Here is a 22,979-nt window from a genome sequence, read left to right as displayed (position 1 = left end):
TATAAAACTCTTTTTGTTTGTTTGTTTGTTTGTTTTTTTTTTCTTTAATTCAGAATACAATCATGAAAAATCGAATGGGTTAGCAAAACCAGCCAAAATTTACTCAAAATTTCGTACTTTAATATTTTCCCCAAATCAAAACATCATAAACATTTACATTTTGATTTCATCAATCCATTTTTAAATTATAACACAATAATGCACACATATTTCCAGACTGCAAAATATAGAGTGCTTTTATCGTGAAAATCTCAAACCGGAAGTTTGATTTGACAATTACATTTATTTCGGAACACTCCCCGTGTGTTTTCAGAAGTGCAGTTGCCGTCAACCAGGTTTGTTTTTTATGTTTTATGCATGCATTTACAGCTTTAGCAAAGGGTTCGGTTTGGACTTAGACTTTTGGGAGTTTTAATGACAGATTAAATCGTTTTGGTTGCGAGTTTACATCGCGTCACTTTGCAACATCCATAACTTATGCAAACTGTCGTAAAACAAAAGAAACACAACAAGACATGTGAATGAAAAAAATGTAAGCTTTTAATCGTGTTTCTTCAGGAATTCTTTTTTTTAAATTATTTAATGTATTATAAAAAAAAAAGGGTGCATCTCTTTTTCCTAATATTGACACTTTGCATTGACAGCACGTCGGGGGTGTTCTGCATGTGTGTTTATGGAGGAATGTTCAGCAGTTACCCTGGTGACACAATGCACACATTAGGAAACACTGTCAAAAAGTTTTAAGATGATCTGAAAACTCAAAAAATAAAACTTTTGTCACTTGTAGACAGTGGCTGAAGGTAGAAAAGTAATAGTACAATGCTTAAGTGCAAATTTAAGTATCTGTATTTTATACTTAAGTTTATTTTATAGTGGATAATTTTTACTTTTACTTCACAACATTTGAGAGCAGGTATCTGTACTTTCTACTCCACAACATTTTAGTTATGCACTGAATAGTAAAAAGCACTTTTCTTTGTGGTGTTAGTGTGAGTTGCTCAAATGACAGAGACTTATTTTTAGCAGATTTTTAGTAGATTTAAGCAGAGTTTCTGTCGCAAATTTGAGCAAACCAAACACACAAAAACAAAAAATACTGAATCACTTAAACTCAGCTAAATTCTTTATCAAAATCACTACATTTCATCCTTTAATTGTCCCTTTCTACTCTTTAAGTAAATTTTTAAACAGGTACTTTAATACTTTTACCTAAGTATATTTTACATGTGATACTTTCACTTGAGTGATACATGTGATACTTTTACTTTTTTACTTGAGTAACTTTTTGCCCCTGTATCTGTACATTCATTTAAAGATGCATTGTGCATCTTTTCTGGTGGAGGGTCTGTCAAAAGCTTTTCTCCATGGAGATGTTATTACTTTGTCTGGAATGTTCCACAGTGTGGCATTAAACATTTCTATCTTCATGGAGACCAAACCAGAACAAGATCAGATCTGTGGAGAGGTGACCCCCCTCACAGTCACAATGCCTGTTTTTCTAGGCATTTTTGAGCTATAAAACCTCCTGTACTTGAATAAATGTAAGGTAGAGCTGTTTAATGTCATACTGTGGAACATTCCAGACAGAGCAATGACATATCCATAGAAAAGTTACACAGTGCACCTTTTAAGTAAGTTTTAAGCAAAGCTTTTATTGCAGCATTTCTCTGTAGCAATATGTGTAATGTGTAATATGAAGAGCTACTGGGATAGCCCTATATACATTTAATCATTCTTTCATGTCTTCGTGCAGAATCGGCAATAGAGATGAGCGCTCTTACTCCAGACGTGGACAAAGACCCAAAGGAGGAAGAGGAGGAGAAGGAGGAAGAGGAGGGGGGCTGTCTGAACCCCACAGTGGTGAAGATGAGTCAGATCGTGATGCCCTGTCACTGTAACCCCAGACAGGAGCTCAGTGTGGGGCAGCTGCTCAAGTGGATGGACTCTACGGCCTGTCTCTCCGGTAAGACATTTATACACGTACATTCACTATTGTTTTTTATTTATTATTTATTACTTATCAAGCCATGTCCACTTTTGCCTGTAAATGCTCTAAACCTTACTGTCTTCTGGCCAAGTGGGAATCAGCGGGGAGTGAAAACAAACTGACTGAAGGTGCATATGAGTTTCTAAGCGGTGCGAAGAGTTATGATTTAACCTGATTTAACCTTATATTGAAGGTGCAAACATCTTAAAATTTGCAACCTTTTGCACCCCTGTAGACCTGGGCCTGGCAGGAATCATTTGGGAAAACTTTTGCTGACAAAATATGATATAGAATAGGTTCATTTGTTGTGCAAATGTAAAATGTGCACCAACAACGATTCTGTGGAAAGCTTAAAAATAGCATTTTGCATAGGCAAAATATGCAAAATAATCTATCCTGAATGACAATGGCGGCACTCATCGCATCTTCCAGAATAAGGTGAATATGTGGCAAATTTTTCCCCCTTTTGTTTTTTAGGGACAGAGAAGAACTTCATGCCAGTTTTTGTTTCATGGGGATAGGCCCAGTAATTACAGAGATATGAGAGATAGATCAAAAAGAGAAAAAAATCTTTAGAATGGGGAAAAGGAGAATGGAGAACATAGAATGGAAATAGAGGGGAATAGGTAGAACTGTGTTTAACGTTGGAAAAACATTTACATGCGAGTAGTAGCTGAGTATATTGGATTTATAGGCAATTTAACTACTGAACTATGTACAATCAAAACTTAAAATAACAAAAGAAGGTTGTGTAAAACTGACTTGAATAGACTTGTTTGTTTTGCTTTTCCAGCTGAGCGGCATGCTGGGAGTCCGTGTGTCACTGCCTCCATGGACGACATCCATTTTGAGCACACCATCAGGTATGAGCTGTGAGTGAGTGAGTCTGCACCATCTGTGGAGCTGAAGTAACAACTCTGAAAATGTGGAGTACAATAATAAACTACAGATTATTTGTCAAATCAGTCATTTCAAGATTTAAAACACTTTTACGTGATTGTAATAATGATATTTGCCTATTAAACTCAAGCAGAAGGGTAGGGCCACAGTAGTTCAGTTGGTAGAGTGTTTGATCTGAAGGTTGGCTCTCGACAGAAACATCATTGGTTGAGCGATCAGATCCACTGACCCACAGGTTGGCGGTGTGATTCCAGCTCCCACAGATGAATGCTGTTGTGTTCTTGGCAAGACTCTTAACCTATCTCGCCCCTAGTGTCTGTGTACACTGCTGTATGAATGTGTGTGTGTCCAGTTTTATATTTTATTATTTATTTGATTTAATCACCACAGCATTGAAACATCCACTTTTGTACTCCACTTTTCTTATTTGATCAAACGGATACCACTAATGTACATGTATTTAATTTATTATTATTTGTTTACTTAAAATTTGTTCAAATCTGGTTAAAAGACGTGTTTAAAACTGATCCTTCTAGATTGTGCAGTCACAGTGTGTACCGCTAACATGTGTCCTCGTGTCTAATGTGCTTGTGCAGTGTGGGGCAAGTCGTCAACATCAGGGCCAAAGTCAACAGAGCCTTCAACACCAGCATGGAGGTCAGACTCAATGTAGTGTTCTTAATACAGCTCAGTAAACAGAAGATAAAATGTAACAGGGGAGAAATTCACTTGTCATGGCAGCTGTTATTAATGTCTTTACACACTGAAGTGCAGAGAGAATTTGTTATAAACATTAAAGGCACTGTACCAGATTTTTTATTGTATAAAAAAGTGAAAAACATCTGGTTCATTTGCAACTGCATATGACAGGTTCTGGTGATTCTCAAATTTTAACTTGTTAGGATAATACCTGTTGGAAATATAAATGAGAGTTTTAGACTGATTAAGAAGCAATTTGTGAAGAAAAGTTGAAAAATATGTTTGGGTGAGGGTTCTATTTCAGAGAGTTCCACATTGATGGCATCACAGTAGGAAGAGTTGTGTACAAAAATGTTTAATAATTTACACACTAGAAACATATTTTTCTGTTACTTTAAACATAATTTCAACAAAATGAGGGTGTTTTGTTATATTTTTATTTGGCAAATAGTATTAATCTCTCGTTTAAGGCGTTTTGGCATAGTGTACAATATGGTTGCTAGGTAACAGCCATGGAGTTCCCTACTGTGATGTCACTATTTCCAACGAGGAAGTCAAGTTTGAAACCTAAAAAAATTGCCAAACTGGGAAAAAATGTATACATTAAAAAAAAAAAAAACTTAAATACAATGATCTTACATGTGTTTTAGTAAAATGAGTAGTCCAACCTGTCATAAGCACTTTAAATGGATTCCAATAACCTGTCTCATGGTACATTGATATGTGTGTCAGTCTGACACACATTTGTTGATGTTGCTTTTAAGATAAGAATAAAGAGATCTGCAAGAAATAATTCTAAAATAAATAAATAAAACTAAAATCTGTGCTATTTGTGGAGGTGGGCATCCATGTGAGCTGTGAGGACCTGTACCTGGACCAGCACTGGAGAGTCTGCCACGCCTACGCCACCTTCGTCACACAGCGCACAAAAGCTGGAAAAAAGGTGCTCTCTTCAGACTCCTCAGCACATTTATTTATACTTTTCCAGAGCAGGGGGGTTTAGACAGTACTAACATGGCTGCTCCGGTCACATTTAAAAAGCCCATATTACATTATGGTTCTAATGTAGTTTCTTCATGACAAACATACCTGGTGTTGTTTTGTTCACTCACACATATTTAACACACAAATCCTGCATATTTGGGCTGAGTTTTTTCTCAACCAGAAATACTCCTTACAATGTTATGATTAGTGCTGTCATGCGATAAAAAAATTTGAGAGATTAATTAATTATGATCTGTAATTAATTAATCTAATTAATCTCATTTTAATCTCACCTAAAAATTGCTGAGAAAAGCCTTCAATTTGAGGTATTTTCATTTAAATTCATTATTACATTATTGTGGCAGATCAAAAGACTGATATAGAACAAAAAAAAGTGACTTTATAAAGTCATTTATTGTTTAACAAATCTCTCCAAATTGGCTGTTGAGCCCAAGTCTCCATGAATAAGAAACTGTTTGCTGTAAAGTAGCAAAGACGAGGAAATCTGAACATAATAACTTTTGTCTACTTAAAGACAATAAAAAGTCCAGTCTTTCCTTAACCATATGAAAAATATTATTGATAGAGAAATGCTTTATATATGAGATCACTGGTTTTAGTCCTTGTTTTAGTCCTGGTTTAGACCTGCTTTAGTCCTACTTTAGTCCTAGTTTAGTCCTGGAATGGATTAATCCTGGTTTTAGTCCTGGTGTTAGTTGTTCTGGTTTAGTCCTGGTTTAGTCCTGGTTTTAGTTCTGGTTTAGTCCTGGTTTTAGTTCTGGTTTAGTCCTGGCTTAGTCCTGGTTTAGTCCTGGACTGAATTAGTCCTGGTTTTAGTCTTGGTGTTAGTTCTGGTTTAGAGGCGCACAGGAGGAAGCGCGGTTTACGCAGCGTACGCGAGAAAACACGATCCACACGCGGCTCACGGGAGCACGTCGGTGTCCGCGCAGCGTCTACGGAAGGAAACGTGGTCCGCGCGTTCTCAGGTTAATGACGATGATGAAGGTGTGTGTTTGTGTGTGTTTGTTTGTTTGTGTTTGTGTGTGTTTGTGTATAGGACAGTAGTGCAGACATCATGAGCCTATGCAGGTTGTTTTCACCAGTGACATTTAAGTTGTAGGCGATATTATATTTGTTATTTTCTTTTATATTTCACATCGGAGAATAATTTCCAAGACACGAATACGTTTTTACCTGTGCACTGCTGCCTCTGTTCTACTGGCTCTTCGACCTCGTCCACTGTGCGACTGACGCCGTAAACGTCGCTCTTAATGCGCGTGTTTTGTGTGGGTTTCCGGCAATGAGAGGAATTGCCGAAATTAAAAAATGTATAAATGTGTTTTTTGTTTGTGCGTGTGTGTGTTGTTGTCCCAAACAACACATAAAAACAGGTTTTATAATAAAGAAACTCACATACAGAAACACTAAAGTTAGAGATTAAAAATGAGATTAACGCGATTAAAAAACATAACGCGCTAAATATGACTGTAATTAATTAATCGCAATTAACGCGATAATTTGACACCCCTAGTTATGATATTGCCTAAACTCCATATACCTTCACTAGAATCATTTGGATCATTTCAGCCCTGGAATTGCCAGTCTCTGCTAAAGGTAAAAAAGGTAAATGGTAGCTGTTAACTTAAAAACTACTTTCATGACATCACAAGGTGGAACAGGGCATTTGAGCTTTTGGATATGTAGACAGACTAATGATAAAGGGTTACACAAACGTGTTGAGAAGGCACCAGCATTCTAACATGACATAAAGCTAACAAGAGAAGATTTTGTGTAATATAGGACCTTTAAGTGTGTTTTAACAGTACTAACATGGCTGCTGTGCTCAGGTGATGCTGAAGCCATTGCCCCCGTGCACTCACACTGAGCACCTGGAGTACAGTCTGGCCGCAGAGCGACGCAGGGTCAGGATGCTCCACGATGACATCATCAGAGACCTGCTCGCCAGCCGGGCCGTGGAGCCGGGTGAGACAACTAAAAAAACATCTTTAAAGTAGTGTGGTCACAATATAGAAATACTAGAAATACTCAGCATAAAATAGAGGGGTTAAATAGAGGGGTTATTGTGCTTTTTGATTCTGTCCAATACTCTGCCCACAAGCTTACATCACCCATGCACCTACATGACAATTTTCCATAAATGTACAAAAACATGATACAAAACTATACACAACAACTTCACAAAACTGATATGATGTGCAGGAGTAAAGGGTAAATGGACTTTAATACATGTTTTCTGTGAATATATAATTTGCAAAACAATAAAAGGTAACATAGTGATCTAAATATGTGATGTGTTAGCAATTAATACCCCATGGAAGTGTAAAACCCTCTTTAAAGTGTAATGCTGTTGATGTCCTACAGGTGGCAGTGTGGTGGAGAAGGCTGTGTCTGCTGTGAAAACCAGAGTGGAGAGTGTGGAACTAGTGCTGCCTCCTCACGCTAACCACCAGGTCTGAGCCTCTGTCCCTCTCTACAGGGTCGTGTGTTCAGTAAGTTCAGTCTCCAGTGTTGTGTTGTGTTTTCAGGTCAACACATTTGGAGGACAGATCATGGCCTGGATGGTTAATGTGGCCACTATAGCTGCCAGGTATCAAGACACAACCTCTTGCACGGTGATGTACACCTGATTTTAAAGGAGACATATTGTGTAAATTTAACTTTTCAGAGTTTTAAACCATGGCATAATTGTTTTACGTTCTCATTTACCCACTCGAAGTTGTATGCGGATACACATTTTTTGGCAGCATTGCGTATGAATTTTGGCACAAATTTATAAAAGCATGATCTGCTTTTTGTTTCAATGACATTTAGAGTGATGTATTGCAATCACCACCACCACACTTTTCAACCCAGAAATTACTGGACCCGTTTCTTTGATTAAGTTATTTAATATTAAATCTTCAAACTATAAACTAGTGATCCACAGGTGTCATAGATTATTACTGTAAAGCAGACACAAGCATAAAATGTTTTCTTTAATACAACTCAAATTAATGCAGTAAATGTCACTTACAAACATATTTTAAACCTATTTTATTAAGAGCCTTAGCAATATTACAATTAACACAACAAAGATTTGGAGTTGCATAGTTCACTTTCATCTGCATTCGCACCTTTAATAGACAGACATACCTTTTGTATAACAGAGCATATAGAAGCAATAACTATTTACATTATCCTTCTGTTTCATTTAATAATATTAATATTGTAATAACTGTAATGAGTATAACATGTGAGTTTTGTGTGTTCCTGTGGCAGTCGTTTGTGCCAGGCTCACCCTACTCTGCGTGGCATAGACATGTTCAAGTTTCGGGGCCCCTCACAGGTTGGAGACCGTCTGCTGCTGAGTGCCATTGTCAACAACGCCTTTAAGAACAGGTTGCGGCCCTGTAACCTGCCCACAGTGAGCTTTATTTATACACACTTTTATTTATACTCGATGTGCCCCTGCAGTATGGAGGTGGGGGTCAGAGCTGAGGCCTATCAGGCGGAGGGGCCTAACAGACACATAAACTCCGCTTTCATGATTTTCGAGGTCCTGGACAAAGACGGGAAACCCTGTCTATTACCACGGATAAGGCCAGAACCTGTGGTCAGTCTGATTGTTGCTCTAAAATGCTGTGCTCTGTGTTTGTGCTATAAAAAGAACATTCGATTTGTACAGTGCTTTTTTGGACACAAGTGCTTTACACTGCATTATTCATTCACTCCTATTGTAGACACAGCTGCCCTGAGGCAGACTGATGGAAGCAAGGCTGCCAATCTGTGTCATCAGCCCCTCCACCCACCACCAACATTCACACACATCACATTCATACTAGGCAATGTGGATGAACTGCCTTGCCTAAGAACACAACACAACAACAGTTTTGCCACTAACCCAACCAAGTACTAACCAGGCCCAGCCCTGCTTAGCTTCTGAGATCTGATGAGATCAGGCTTTGACAAAGAAGTATGTACCACCTGTTCTGTCCCCTCAGGAGGGACAAGAGGCGCTTTGAGGAGGCCATCGCCCGCAAGAAGATCCGTCTGGACAGGTACATCTGCTGTTCGTGGGACATATCAGTTATAACTGATCCTAAAGGACTGTACTCTCCTGTGTTCTAGAAAATACATCATCTCTCGTCAGCAGGCCGAGGTGCCACTGTCAGTGCCCTGGGACCCCACAAACCAGGTCAGACCTCAGACTGAAATACAGATTTACATTCACAGTTAGGACCATCAGATTTTCACAGATTTTTTTGCTCTCCAAATGACATGAAACAACACCTCACAGTAACTTTTCATACAAAACTGAGCCAGATCCACACATGTAAAATGATCATATGTTAGTGATCTTATAGTTGTTGCACGACTCTATGCACTATCTAAATCTAATCTGAACCAGGCCATAAGATATAATGTTGTGATTTCTGATTAATATCTGACTCAATGCATAGAGGGAGAGGCTGGAGAGGTGGACAAAGGTCTGTGGGTTATTCATTCACTGAAACATCCGGAGTCCAGTTTATTCCTTCAGTTTAAAAGCTTTTTCTTAGATAGGGGCAGCACTCTGTACAGCGGTTAGCACTCTCACCTCACAACAGGAAGGTCCTGGGTCGACTTCTGTGTGGAGTGCACATGTCCTCCTTGTGCCCAGGTTCTAGTTTCCCCTACCAGTGTAATGTATATACAATGACCTCCCCCTCTGTGCTAGGATTGCTCAGGAAAAGAAGGACTGTCCTGGTTAAATAAAGAATAAATTAATTTATTTCTTTTTACAAGTGCAAGAAATTGAATCTTATCATGTACTGTTTGATATGTGGAGTCCTCAAGACAGTTTGTGAACTTTTGATATCAAGAATTCATCTTGCTGGCTTGCTGGTTACTGTGTTACAATAAGATCAAACTACTTTTTATGTGGTTATCTTATGTATTCAATACTAGATGGCTAACAGCTCTTTATTTTGTTGCAGGTTTATTTGAGCTACAACAATGTGTCGGCTCTGAAGATGTTGGCTGCTCACCACAGCTGGCGTCTGAGCTCTGAAAAGGACCAGGTCAGACTCACACAAACATCTTTAGGATTAGTGATTCACTGATCTAGCTTTTTAGTTTTGATACTGATTTCAATACTATAACTTTAAGTATTCATTTAAAGTAGTCATTTAAAGAAAAATAAAATCAGACAAAACAGTTCCAAATCTGTTAAGTAGCTGTTTACTAGCTAGGACCACGCCAACAACGACATAGTGCGAAGAAGTTTATTGATAATGTACGAAGCGAGGCAGAGATGGCTGGGTTGAGACTATGGGTGGGGGCTCCATCTCAATCTACAATTGGCCCAGCTGGAACGGGACCCCCCTTGTAGGGGTCTTATGACTGAAAGACAAAATAGGTGATGGGAGGGTGGGGTCGAGTTAGCCGAGACAAACTGGGATGCTGAGAAAGGCTGCTACATATAGGCTTCTGGGAAATTAGAGCCGTGGTCGAGGTGAGTTGTGGTTCGCTGGTGAGAGGAGAGGGCGGCTGAGGCGTGGTCCTGCTCCTGAATCTCAGTTAATCGTATTAACTACATTTATTTATCCCTCAAATATCTCGTAAACAAATTTGTATAAAAAAAAAAAAGCTCAAATATTATTAGACTTTTTGGGCTGACTATGACCAGTAAATAGTCTTATTACATCATTTATATGTTCAGCCAGAATATCGACTGAACCGATATTTGGAGCCGATATCCCATCCAGCTAATTTTTCAGGATCTGCACCTATATCAGATACCTAGTATTGCATCAGTGCAGTCTTAACAACAGGAGACATGTCTGTGGTGTTGAATCCTCTTGTTGTATTTGGCAGGTGCAGTTGTATACAGTGGAGCACCCTGCCATGCTGAGCTTCAGGGTAGAGGCTGAGGTGGACGTGCCTGCTCACAGGGCCTTCACTCTGCTGTCCGAGCTCAGCACTCGTCACCAGTGGGACCCCCACTACAAGTGAGACCTTAAGAGGGGCACATGGGCGTTTTCCTGTGTGTGGGTGATCAATATCTCATTTACTCTGTGACAACATTTTGGGTTCATGTGACATCACAAAATTAGAATTTAGAATCCCTATAGTTTAAACTGAGCAGAAGACTTCTCAGAAATCTAGCTGGATTTTGCAGTTTAACTGTCATATTACAGATATGTTGACCTGGTTTATAGTTCATATCTCTGTAATAATTGGGCCCCATGAAACAACTAGCACAAAGTTCAGTGTATTCTCTGAGTATAGATAAACAAACGTGAACGTATTATTTCACAATGGCCTCAGAAAGTGTTATCATTATTCAACTGGCCGACCCGGCTCTGTTATATATACTAGTAAATCTACTTTACGGCCTTTAAAAAGTTTATGTTGTGCTCGCAGGGAGTGTGAGCTGATCCGGCGTGTGGATGCTGATGACTTCCTGTATCGTGTGGTGACCCCTCCCAATGGAGGAGCGGTGGGCTCTCCTACATCGCCCCCTAGAGGAGAGGGTGTGCTGCAGGACTTTATACTGCTGGCTTCAAAGAGGAAGCCCTGTGCCAGCGGGTCAGTACGGCCACACTATCTGTGAATGAACAGTGAATATAAGTGTGTTTTCCTTCTCCTCAGTGATCCGTATGTGATCGCATTACGCTCGGTGACTCTGCCCACTCATCCTCCGATGGAGGGTTTCAGTCGGGGAGAAGTGCTGTGTGCCGGCTTCACCATTCTGGAGACCTCTGACAACAAGGCTCTGGTAAAGACTGTCTGCATATAGATAAAAACAATACAATACAACAACATACAGATCTATAGATTGTTAAATGTTAAACACTGTTTCGGTGTTTGACTTTCAATAGAAGAGAGAAAGTGGCAAAGTGGTGTTTCGTAATGTTTCAGTAGAGTCAAATTGTGTTAAAACAAAACTCAGATTAATAATTTGAGTAACAGAGTTTCAGACAGAGTAGAGCCTCCAGTTAACTTCACTGCCCATGTTGATGTTGTCAGCTGCAAATTATTGGTGAGAATATACCAGAGGAAATCAAACCTCCACATAGTTAAACATAGTAAACTATGTTTAACTATGACAGACCTCATGTACAGGGAACAGTTCTGTGGTTAATCAGGCTGTTAGTCACACTTATTTCGTAGTTATTACAACAGATATTTATTCTAGCACACAGTACATCCATAGTTGTTCCTCTCCTCTCGTCAGATCTCATACTACAACCAGGCGTCTGCAGAGCTGCTGTTGCCTCTCATCTCCACGGACATGGCTGGGCTCTCATCCTCCTTCTACCACACCTTCTGCTCCTGTCGCCAGTACCTGACCCAGCACAGACTCCCTTCACACGGGGAGCTTGAGCAGGACCTGAGCAGTCTGCAGAGGACTGTGAGCAGTGAGAGCCAGTCCTCCGAGAGTGAAACTGAACGCCTCACAGGCACATTCACAAGAACCCATCTGTAGACAGGCACCTGAACGCACCACGGACACACACACATACACGCACGGACACACATGGTAATTTTTAATATCATATCAATCAGCTGTGAGCCAGGTTTGACACGCGAGGCACTTTGGGACATAACACATTCTAAGATTTTATTGTGACAGTTTCCAAGTTGATGCAATAGCACTGGGAACTATAGGAAAGTGTAATGACTTTTTATAAAGTACAAGTTAATATTTTAAAGTTTTATTTCTTAGAATTATTACATATTTTTATAATAATATTGGCATTTCTCTCTTGATACAATGGGTACTGCTTATGGTGACTGGAGGTCAAAAGGTGTATGTTTTTAGTACCTTGTGATTGACTTTTGTTTGAATATTTTATACTTGTATAAAATGGTCCTTTTGGAGTCAGGGTACTGTTTACATTTGAGAGCAACTATGAATGTGAAATTATATCATATGCTGTTTCTATAAATATTACACTTTGACTACAATTACAGTTTAAAGCACGCACAAAGAGGCATTTAACTTGCGATTTTATCATTAAAAATGTTTTATTTCTGACTTGCGTGGTATAATGTGTTGTCATAATCAATAGAAGTACTCCTATATGTGTACTGGTCCATTCTTTTTTATTCTGACTGACTTAAACCCTAGGAAACATGCATTAACTGCCCAAATATCAGTATTAAAACAGTTTTTAGGAAAAATTTGAGCTTTCAGATGTGTAATTTAGATTAATGACCCTCTCTTCCCATTGATGTCTGTGAAAATTCATATAAAAACACAGCATTATAAGAACATATCTTTAAACAATGCAAAAGTGTCAACATTAAGTGCCAACTAATGCAGGAAAAACAACTTATAACTAAATGAAACCTGAATTAAGGCACAGAGGGAGCTTTTTATAACTGTTCGTACATAGATTGCATTGTTTAAGCCATTTTTGTATTCCATGTTTTGTGTCTCAGGGATTGCAGATGGAAATTAGTTCTGAAAACTGTAGTCTGGTACAAAGCATCTCATCAGTGTTTCTTTGGATAATGCTCTTGTACATGGTCCCTGTGAAATTAACAAAATAAACTAAACTAAACTGAACCAATATGGCGCCGACTGCTCAGATACCAATGTGTAATCTGCACTGACTGATTATTTTGATTTGGAAGTTTGGGGATCATTTTGTAGCTCTCTAAAAGTGTAAGTCTACATATTAGTTAGTTTATAAGAGACAACAGCATGTAGTTTGTGCAGACAATGCTTACAAGTAATTTATTTGTGTATTCTTATATAATCCTTAATTTTAACATAATATAAATATTTCCCCCTGAAGTCACCACTTTGAATATTTACATCATTATTCAAATAAATACATGCACACACTCCCACACGGTCATGACTGTTTGGACATCACATATATATTGTGATTGAAGCTGTCTCTGTGTTTCTCCGTCAGTTGTGTGAGTTCTGTTGTCCCCTGCTCTGTCTCCAGGATCACATCATAAGAGCCCAGGCCTCTGAGGGCAGTGTGGAGCTCCGACAGGTGCAGAGATGACAGGTGCACAGCCAGCCTTTGGGACAGGTCCGGGGCAGGGACGGCCTCATTCAGGACTATAGTGCAGTGAGGAAACAGCTCATTCACAGTCGAGACAAACTCCTGAGGGGAGGCAGAGGGATGTTACGTCACCACAGATAGACCAGTGACAATAATTATATATCAACTTACATACTCTTATTCCTACTTAAATAATATTTTTATTGAAGTAACAGATTTGAGTAAAAGTTGATAAGTGACAAAAGCTTTATGTGACAATATGAAATGATTTGAACATTTGTTTTTCTTGCAGCACTCCTTCAGATATGATGCAGTTTGTCTCATCTTTGTGTCTGTCCTTTGATAATACCAGATGCAATGGTGTTTTTTTAATGTTTTGTCCAAGTACATTAACTTTAAATTATAAATCAGATGTTGCATCCTGACAGGCTCAGTATACTAGCACACTAGACCAGCCACCCCTATTGGCTGTACCTGTACGCTGCAGGAGGCCTGTGGGTCCATGCCGATCCACACTGGTCTATAGAGCTGATATGAGGTGTAAAACTGCAGCAGAGATGAGAGAGAGGCACCCAGGAGCTCAGGGTCCCCAACCCTCAGGTACAACCCCCACAGAGCGCGCGGGTTCAGGCTCAGCTCCTTCAGGACCTCCTAAAACACAGAAGGATGCAGTGATGAAAGCCACAAGATTGAATATAGGTACTGAAAAGTCAGAGACAGGAGATGACAGTGGTAGTAGTTAAGGCTTTGACTCTCTAAGGAAAGGGTTCTACTTCTAATACCTACACCTTTCTAACTTTGCTTGTGTATAATGGTTAGTTGGGCTGCACTTCAGATTGCAAAAATATTGCAATATTCACTCAAGCTATCTATGGTGTTCAGAATGATGAAAAATAAAGAAGCCAAAGTGATCAACAATTTAAAACAAAGTATTATAGTATATACATCATTTGATATACATTTTAATAATATTATATATATATATATATATATATATATATATATATATATATATATATATATATATATATATATATATATAAAATATATATATATACTTAACTATACAGTCCACACTTTCAAAACTCTACACTGCACTCACAGGTACACAAAAAGTATGTGAAGTGAGTGGCCCTACACTCTAACCTTCACCCAATGAGCTTCTTAAACCTAATCCTACTCTTAACCTGAAACTGATTGATTTTACATGTACTAGCGTAACCACCAATGCAAAGTGATGTCCTGTGTGGCATAACCTGGTTGGGGAAAAAATGAGGTGTGACACAAGTTCAGTCTGAATGAACCATGTGATTTAACTTATGACAGCAGCACTAGTACCTCCAGTGTGAGGATCTCAGAGCTGGGGACCACAGGAACCTCCACAGGCACCACCACAGGGACCCCAGGATGCCTGCGGTCAGCCCCCACACGGAGAACCAGCATCCCCCCTGCTCTGTCTGAAAGAGGAACACAAACAGGTACATCACCAGATTCTACTGAAAGAAATGTATAGCTCTGTTCAGATTGACTGAATCTATTACACAGTAAACAAACCTCTGAGAGCAGCCGACAGAGAGGTGTGGTCACTGACAGAAACCAGGCGAACACTCAGACTCCTGCCCTGGTTGGAACTCTGTGTGTGGGCTCCAGACATAAAGTCCAGTAGGTCTCCTCCTGGGTAGAACCGCCTCAGTCTACCCTGCTCCTTTGTCAAACCTACACACACACACACGCAGACACACACAGACATACAGGCAAAAGCACAGTCAGCCTTTTAGCAGAGTACAAGAAAGAGTTAAATAAGCTAATCTACTTCAACTCAATACATACAGCAGTTGCATACATTTAAAGAAGCACTATGTAACCTGCGCTCTTACAGTTTTAAAAAAGGTGTCATAGTTACATGTGAACCTGGGATGCCAGTGCTTTAATCTGCCAGGTGTCATGTGAAAGCTCAGAACCTCCAGAATTCCCTCCCTGACCTGCAGAGGCTACACTAGCACTGACTCATGACTGGTGCAGGTGCTGCAGGTAGTGACCATTCAGATCAGAGAGAGGCATTTCAGGTTTAAACCAACTGGTTTCAGCATTGAAACCCACCACCAAAGTATAACATAAACAACTTGGCCATGGTGTCCAATGTTTTTGTAATTTAGAATACATCAACATTACAATTGTAAAAGTTATATTTGAGTTGAACTTCACTATATCTGGAGACACAGGCCATGAGTATGGAATTTTGCAAAATCTTAACTAACTCAAACTAATGATCAGAGTTAATATGTCTTCAGTGTGGTCATCTCACCCACGGCCTGTTTGAAGAGGGTCAATGTGGGTTCATAAATGTCGTAGTAGACTTGCTCTGGGTGACTGTTGTCCCTCACAAGCAAGAGGTCTTCCACTGTGGGGTGAACAGAGCTCTGCCACAGAGTCAGACTGAACCTGTGCATCAAAACACACACTATATCACACACAAGAAATATGCAGATCTTATGTTTTAGGGATAAATATTGACCTTATTTTATCCCATCCACTTTTGCCTCTAAATGTTTGTAAACTGCTCTGGTGGCACTTTCAGTTAAGCAGGAATCCTGTTCATTTACATGGAGAATTTGAGACGTTTTGCTGCTGAGATGTTAATTTGATTTACAGGATTTGAATTGTTTTTTTTTTTATTTTATCATTATTGCTAGGATTTTATAATGCCTTCCAGTTCACAGCTCACACCAGTTAGTGGCGGTAATGAACAAAAAACTTGTTTGCCAACTGCCAATAAAAAAAAAAAGATACCATAGGAATTAGATATCACTACCTTCATACAGCACATATATACACATACATATACACACATAAAATGATTATGTCTGACCTTGAGGACTGACTGAGGAGCCAGCTGATATGAGGCCATCCACTGCGGACATGCACGGCCTTGATCGGGAAGGTCACCTGACAAATGTCAGATAAAAGGTGATGAGGTTTTATCTCATACAAATAAAAATGTCCACCTGCATATTTCTTCTTACCTTCTGTGGGAGGTCCTTCACCACCGCGTACATCTCCTCCATCATCGCTCTGTTGTAGATCGCAAGAACCTGCAAATACAGCACATGAACTGCTGCACAACTGTAACTGAGTAACTGGTTTATTATTATTCAGGAGCATGTGTGAGGCCTCTTATCTCTCCCTTGGGCTGCTTAAGAAAACAGGCTGATAAGAGACACTCTTCTGTTTTTACAATACAATGTGAGGTTATAGATATGAATATGATAATAGTGTCTGGGATCACTTTTAAAGAGGCTCATTAGGCGAACGTTTATTTTACATAATCTGTCATGAAGAGAATTCATTCTTTGCAGTTCCTGAAGCCACCTGTCGGGTGCAGGAGGCACCACAGAGCAACGACCAGGGACTCATCTCCAGATCCAGATCTAGTCTTGGTTAGGATTGCTTTAGCTGGAGGATTTGACCTATTATGCATGTTTTGGGTTGATGGGGAAACCAGAGAGCCTGCAGGAAAACCGATGCACATTTTCTAAACTCTGTAAGTCTGTGTATCTCCTACCATCCATCCAAGAGACAAGGTAACATCTGGGAACTTCTCCTGAACCAGCTCCAGGAACCTGCCACACCCCAACAAAACTCATAAGAAAACATGACTCCATAACATAAATATATATTCATTTTTTTCTGCTAATACACTGTATATATGTTATATATGTTTAAATGGCATTGTCTACTGTTCCTAGTCTTTTTTTTTTTTTTTGACTATCCCCTTCCCTTTGCTCTCCGTGTTAAGTCACTCCCCTTTGTTAGGTATTTGCATAAGATCTCTAAACCAAAAATCCACAAAATGACATCTGAAAGGGACATTTGAGCGTGAGTCTTACTGAGTGCCATTGACAATGGGTATGAACCCGGGCACCAGGGGGTCTTTGAGGATGTCAGCGTTGAGCCACACTGGTCTGTCGATGCCTCTGGAGCTGTCCTTCTGGAGCAGCAGGTCCAGGGACAGACCCACCGACGCCAGAGATTTAAAATCCAACTTTATCCCTGTGAATAAACACAAACAAACAAGAAAATACACACCAGTCTGCCCACACGCCCATAGATCTGACATGTTACTAAAATAGCATAAAAAATTTAACTTTGTGTGTAGTATTTTTCCATGACTACTTGCATATATACTTTTATTTAAATGAACTGTATGTAAAATTCTGATTTAAAATTGCACAAACTTGACCTATCTGTGCCCTCAAATAGCTCAGAGAGTGAATTCTGGAGGTTCTGAGCCATTTGAAACATTTTTTAACAACATTACCTTTACCTGCCCCCTTGTGTATTAAATATTATAGGCCAATAGAATGCTGTCATGTCATCTAGAACCAGCTGTACCTTTCCTGGACTCCAGCACGGCGTCCAGCCATTGGTCCAGTGTGATGTCACTGGTCACGTTCGGGGGGTGGGCCATGATGGGGATGGGCTTCTGATCGGCTGTTCCGTAGCCATGCAGAGTGACATCAGCCTCCAGGACCATCGCATCACCTGCCAAGAACAATCTAGAGCTTTTACTACTTTGTAGCCAAATTCAAAGCTGGACTTAAAGATAACTTATGTAACTTTTTTTTTTTCAATGGGGGGTCTGGCACCTGCTTACCTGTTATTGCTTTGTCTGGAATGTTCCATAGTATGGTATTAAACTTATTTATCTTGCATTCATTATTATTTGTATAGCAAAAAATAGATTGGGAAAACCTGCATTCTTACTGTGAATATAAAATACTAAATAATAAACTAATTAAAGGTGCACTATGACACATTTCTGTTTCTGCATGTCTGTGGAGATGTTATTGCTGGAATTGCCTGGAATGTTCTACAGTATAGTATTAAAATATCAATTTTACATTGTTTTTATTGCTCAAAATGACAGGCTTTCTTACTTTCATCAGGGTCATCTCTCAGCAGATTAGAGCTGTAAATTGGCCTTGTTGTGCTGCCTACTGACCTCCATGGAGATAGAAAAGCTTACTGTGGAACATTATAGGCAAAGAAATTAACAGGTAGCAGATTCCCCATCAGAAAAGTTAAACAGTGGGGCGGCAGTAGCTCAGTTGGTAAGAATGTGTGTCCACTGATCTGAAGATTGGTGATTCAAAAAAAACTAAATACAAACAAACAAAAAAAACATCGTCAGTTGGTGTATGAATGTGTGTGTGAATGGGTGACTGGTTCCTTGTTGTAAAGCGCTTTGACCAACTTGAAGGTGGAAAAGTGTGGTATAAAGAGTTGACTAATTACCAATAGAGCACCTATAAATAATATGGGCTCTTTAAAGGTCCAGGTAATTCTGTATAACTGCTGTAATAAATCAGGAAGTGCTTACTTGCTAGGGCCTGGTTCAGCTCCTCTTTGCCGTTAGCTCGGTGGAACCATGTCACTAACAGCCCGTCACGTCTGTTGATGTCACCTGACTGAACCAGAAAGTCCAGCATGTCTCCACCAGTGGTCGCGTGATCTGGAACAACAACAGTTTCTGATTTATGTTATATTGTTGTTTCCTCATTACAAACAGACCTTGAGATTTAGTTTTGTTTCATTCACACATGTTTAACACTCTGTTCCATCTTGTGATGTCATGTGGTAATACAGGATGTACTCCACTGTGTTTTTAAACTCCACACACTGAACTAATTGTAAAAGGAGCTCTTAACTTGAAAACTACCGCTTCATGACATCACAAGGTGGAACAGAGCATCCTGAGCTTTGAAGATATAGACAGACTAGTAATAAAGGATTACTCAGACATGTGAATGAAACCAAACACAACTCCATGCAGGTTTTTCATGAGGTAACACCATTATAACACAGCTCACAAGAGTCAATTTTGCATTATAGAGAATCTTTCTATAGAATCTAATTTCCGGACTATTGAGTGCACCTAAATATAAGCTGCATCAACTAAATTTTAAAAGAAAAAAAAAAGTACATGTATAGGGTAGATTTTGTCGTCTTTTTACATTAAGTCGCCAAAATCTCACCATCAACTCATTGATGCCGAGCTCATATGCAGCAGCTCTGTTTCTTTCTTCCACAGCCAGATCAATTGCCGTTAACTTAAAAGCTGCATCATCTGCATTTCTTTATGTGTTTTCCATAAGGAGGGTGTGTGTATGAAGCGCAAAATAACTGTTCAAAACACAATCAAACCAGCATCTTCCTCAGTGCATCACCCCCGTCTCTCCCCACGCTCTGCTGTGCATGTCTCCTCCAGAAAGAGTCTCTGTCCTGTCTGTATCATGTCAGTGTCTTGTAGGATTTCAGCAGATTTCAGACTCTCCCTGGGGCGGGGCTATGTTTATAGATCAGGTATGAGTGGATGTCCGGCTACTAAAGTTTGAGATGTTTTTTCTTGTCATTTACGCACCCACCTGCATTTAACACACACGGGTAAGATGTATCCCTCTCACTAATGATCATTTAGCATCATAACTTTTGTCACATGACAATAAACAACATCGCTAGCAAATGCTGCAACTCCATATTAACCTTAGATCCATGTATTAATTGCAAACAGCGGCACTTTCTGCACTCAGGCTGTGCACATATCTGCTGTGTTACCAAACCATAGACCGTATATATGGATGGACAATGTGCCAAACAAATAATTCATCCATATATATGGGGTATAGGGTTCAAAGTGTGAGAAAAAAGTAGCGGCTTATAGTCCAGAAATTACACTACATAAGTCTCAGTTTTTTATGTTTTTTTTTTTTTAACCTTTTTATTTATTGGTATTCTTGCTCTTATCTGACTTTACTAGTTTTATTATCTTAACAAGGATTAGTGAAGTTAAACAGAGCTTTATTTTATGTTTCTATTGGATGGATTGGATGTTTTATCTATATTGTGCTGCACTTTGGATTGTTTATGAAATGTGTTATATAAATAAAGAAGAATGGATTGGATTTGAATTTTGTGCAATGCATGATGGGAGTGAACCTGTTTTCTTGGAGAGCAGACAGCAGCGACGGTGATGACGACGGCTAGAATGACCAGTCCACAAGTCACACAGACAATGATGAGCTGCTGCTTGGACAGACAGCCCAGATACTGCTTTTTCCTGTATGAAATAACATCAGCCTTCAATAAATATTTTTAATACATAAGCAAATGATTAAAATTATTTGCACAGCATCAAAATGTACGCAGTGACACTTTGCTCATTTTGTTTTATTTCATTGTTTAAGAGGGATGGGACAAGATCTCATGAGACAAAATTGCCACAAGATCATGCACACAAGAGAAAATTTGTCTTGAGAGATTTTTTTTTTTTTTTTTTGGTTTGGACAAAAAAGTGTTACGTGTTGGTGACTTACTTCTTACAGTTCTAAAAAAGCTGTACTAGAATGGAAACAGAAATGTTATTTTTTATAAATTTAAAAATTTAAGGATAATAAATGTGAAAATGTGAAATTTATATATTAGAAATGATGTTAAAATCTCATCTTGTTTCATTCTCAATGGGCCCAATGTCTGATTTTGTGGAAATTGTGTCTCATCTCATCCCTACTGTTTAATGATTTGAATGTTTTTATATTGTGTTGGTTTTATTGGAAAGCACTTTGATCAACTTGAGTGTTGTAAAGGGCTCTATAAATACAGTTTGATTGATTAACTGATAATAATTTGAAAAAAAAAAAAAAAAGAGAGAAATGAGTGCATCAGAGGGTCAAGAGAGTAATCTACAGTCATGGATCCACAAGGTATTTTAAAACAGAGTATGACAGACTTGCCAATGTAAATAAACAGCAGTTAAGTAGAGTTTTGAGGCACTATGGAAAATTAAAAGTCCTTTATTACAGCATGGACAGCCAGTAATAATATAATAATGTGTGAGTCATACTGCATGGAATTGTCTGCAAATGTCACTATGAAATCTTGACAGAGAGTTGCAGGTCTGCTCACTTTTGCTGATCTTATCCAATACTGAAAATGAACAGTGGTTTATTTAATTTTTTAGAATTAGTTTACTTAAAACAAAAATCACCTTCAGTTAATAATGTCGGCTGTACAGTTTTTTCAGGTTTGAACACACAAACAGTCCATATTATGCCTTTGACTGCTTTATATCAGTTAGACTACATGAGAGACTGCATGAGAAGTATTCAAAATAAAAATACATATATGAACCAGGCTCTACCTTATCATTATCCAGTCAGATCACACATCTGCATATTTATTGTCATATATTACGCAAACGTGACTCTTGTGAGCTTGAAGCCATGTTATAATAATATAACAATATTATAACATAGATCAGAAAATAGCGTAATATAGATAGATCCTTTAATCTCATTACAGGGTGTCCCAGAAAATTTGACATAATTTCAACAGGCCAGTAATTTTGGCAGTTCTTGTTGAAATAACCTCAAATTTTCACAGAATGTATAAAAACAGATCACAATTTTATATTTAATGTTTTATTTTTGTTCTGTTTTCAGGTTGAGCCATGCTATTCACTCCAAAAAGACTTTTGCAATCTGGAATATGCTCGCACACAGTCACCCAAGACTGTGCACCGTGCCTTCACTGCAAAATCTGGAAAAACTTCACCAACTGGCAAACAAATTCCTATAATAAACTTATGATGTTCAACACCTAAACTGTTCAATTTCACTGAGCTAGACTTAGTAGTTTTTAAGATAATTGCTTTTAAAATTATGTCAACATTTTTGGGACCCTGTATTTAGACTTACCTGTTATTGTCGTGTCTGTGATCCATCTCCATTGCTCCTGTTTGCAGATGAACTCTCTCTCTGACTCTGCACTAACACAGCGGATATTTGAAGCTCACATGGATTTAAAGATGCTCTTGTCTGATAACAGCCCTATCAGCCTCACATGGACTCTGGACACAGGTCAAAGGTCACACACAACAGCTATTATCCTCTAAGGTGTTTGACAATACACTCCAGGAGATAAGAGAGCGATAAGTATTTGCACAAGAAAATGGTAATGGCCTAAAGGCTTTTGGGTGAATACACAAATGAATGCAATATTTATCATGTTTTACCACTAAACCACATACATTTTCTACAACATTATATTTAAAGTTGTACATAGGTCTGCATTTGTGCAAAACAATAAGATGAAGCAATCATGTGATGCCTGATTTTTTTTATTGTGCTGAAAAACAAACTTGCATCTCCACAAACCTGCCTCTGGTCTCCTTCTGCTTGTTTCCAACTAAATGTTTTTTTTTTTCCCTGGAGGCCTAGCTATAATATTCCTAAGTATGCAGTATGGCATAAAACATAGCTGAAGTAGGGATTTAACTTTCTCATTTGAAATTAGGCTACAGATTCACACAGTCATGAAATGTAATAATTTTCTGAGCAAAC

General features: G+C 38.8%; 2 protein-coding genes across 2 annotated transcripts; one reads left to right on the top strand and one right to left on the bottom strand.

Annotated features, from left to right (window-relative positions):
• The first annotated feature begins 269 nt into the window (after positions 1-269).
• On the top strand, positions 270-12,642 carry LOC110157832 (acyl-coenzyme A thioesterase 11-like). The gene is made up of 17 exons (XM_055152157.1): positions 270-335; positions 1,754-1,963; positions 2,781-2,850; positions 3,484-3,544; positions 4,425-4,529; positions 6,418-6,553; positions 6,953-7,041; positions 7,117-7,178; positions 7,850-7,969; positions 8,045-8,183; positions 8,582-8,628; positions 8,699-8,765; positions 9,547-9,630; positions 10,427-10,560; positions 10,976-11,140; positions 11,204-11,330; positions 11,790-12,642. The coding sequence occupies exons 2-17, from the start codon at positions 1,768-1,770 to the stop codon at positions 12,039-12,041; spliced, it is 1,854 nt and encodes a 617-aa protein (XP_055008132.1). The 5' UTR covers positions 270-335; positions 1,754-1,767; the 3' UTR covers positions 12,042-12,642.
• A 777-nt stretch (positions 12,643-13,419) lies between these two features.
• fam151a (family with sequence similarity 151 member A) lies at positions 13,420-22,366 on the bottom strand. Its single transcript, XM_055151903.1, is given in 13 exon segments — positions 13,420-13,683; positions 14,056-14,232; positions 14,920-15,038; positions 15,136-15,297; positions 15,887-16,023; positions 16,451-16,527; positions 16,605-16,673; positions 17,144-17,201; positions 17,469-17,631; positions 17,974-18,123; positions 18,962-19,136; positions 20,578-20,698; positions 22,335-22,366. Coding segments are annotated over 13 exon segments (1,704 nt in total).
• Positions 22,367-22,979: the final 613 nt, after the last annotated feature.

Source organism: Boleophthalmus pectinirostris, unplaced genomic scaffold (genome assembly GCF_026225935.1).
Source record: "Boleophthalmus pectinirostris isolate CB_2022bp ecotype Guang Dong unplaced genomic scaffold, ASM2622593v1 HiC_scaffold_16, whole genome shotgun sequence".
Taxonomy (NCBI): domain Eukaryota; kingdom Metazoa; phylum Chordata; class Actinopteri; order Gobiiformes; family Gobiidae; genus Boleophthalmus; species Boleophthalmus pectinirostris.
Note: the sequence above shows the minus strand (reverse complement) of the source record. Positions and strands in the feature narration are given on the sequence as shown.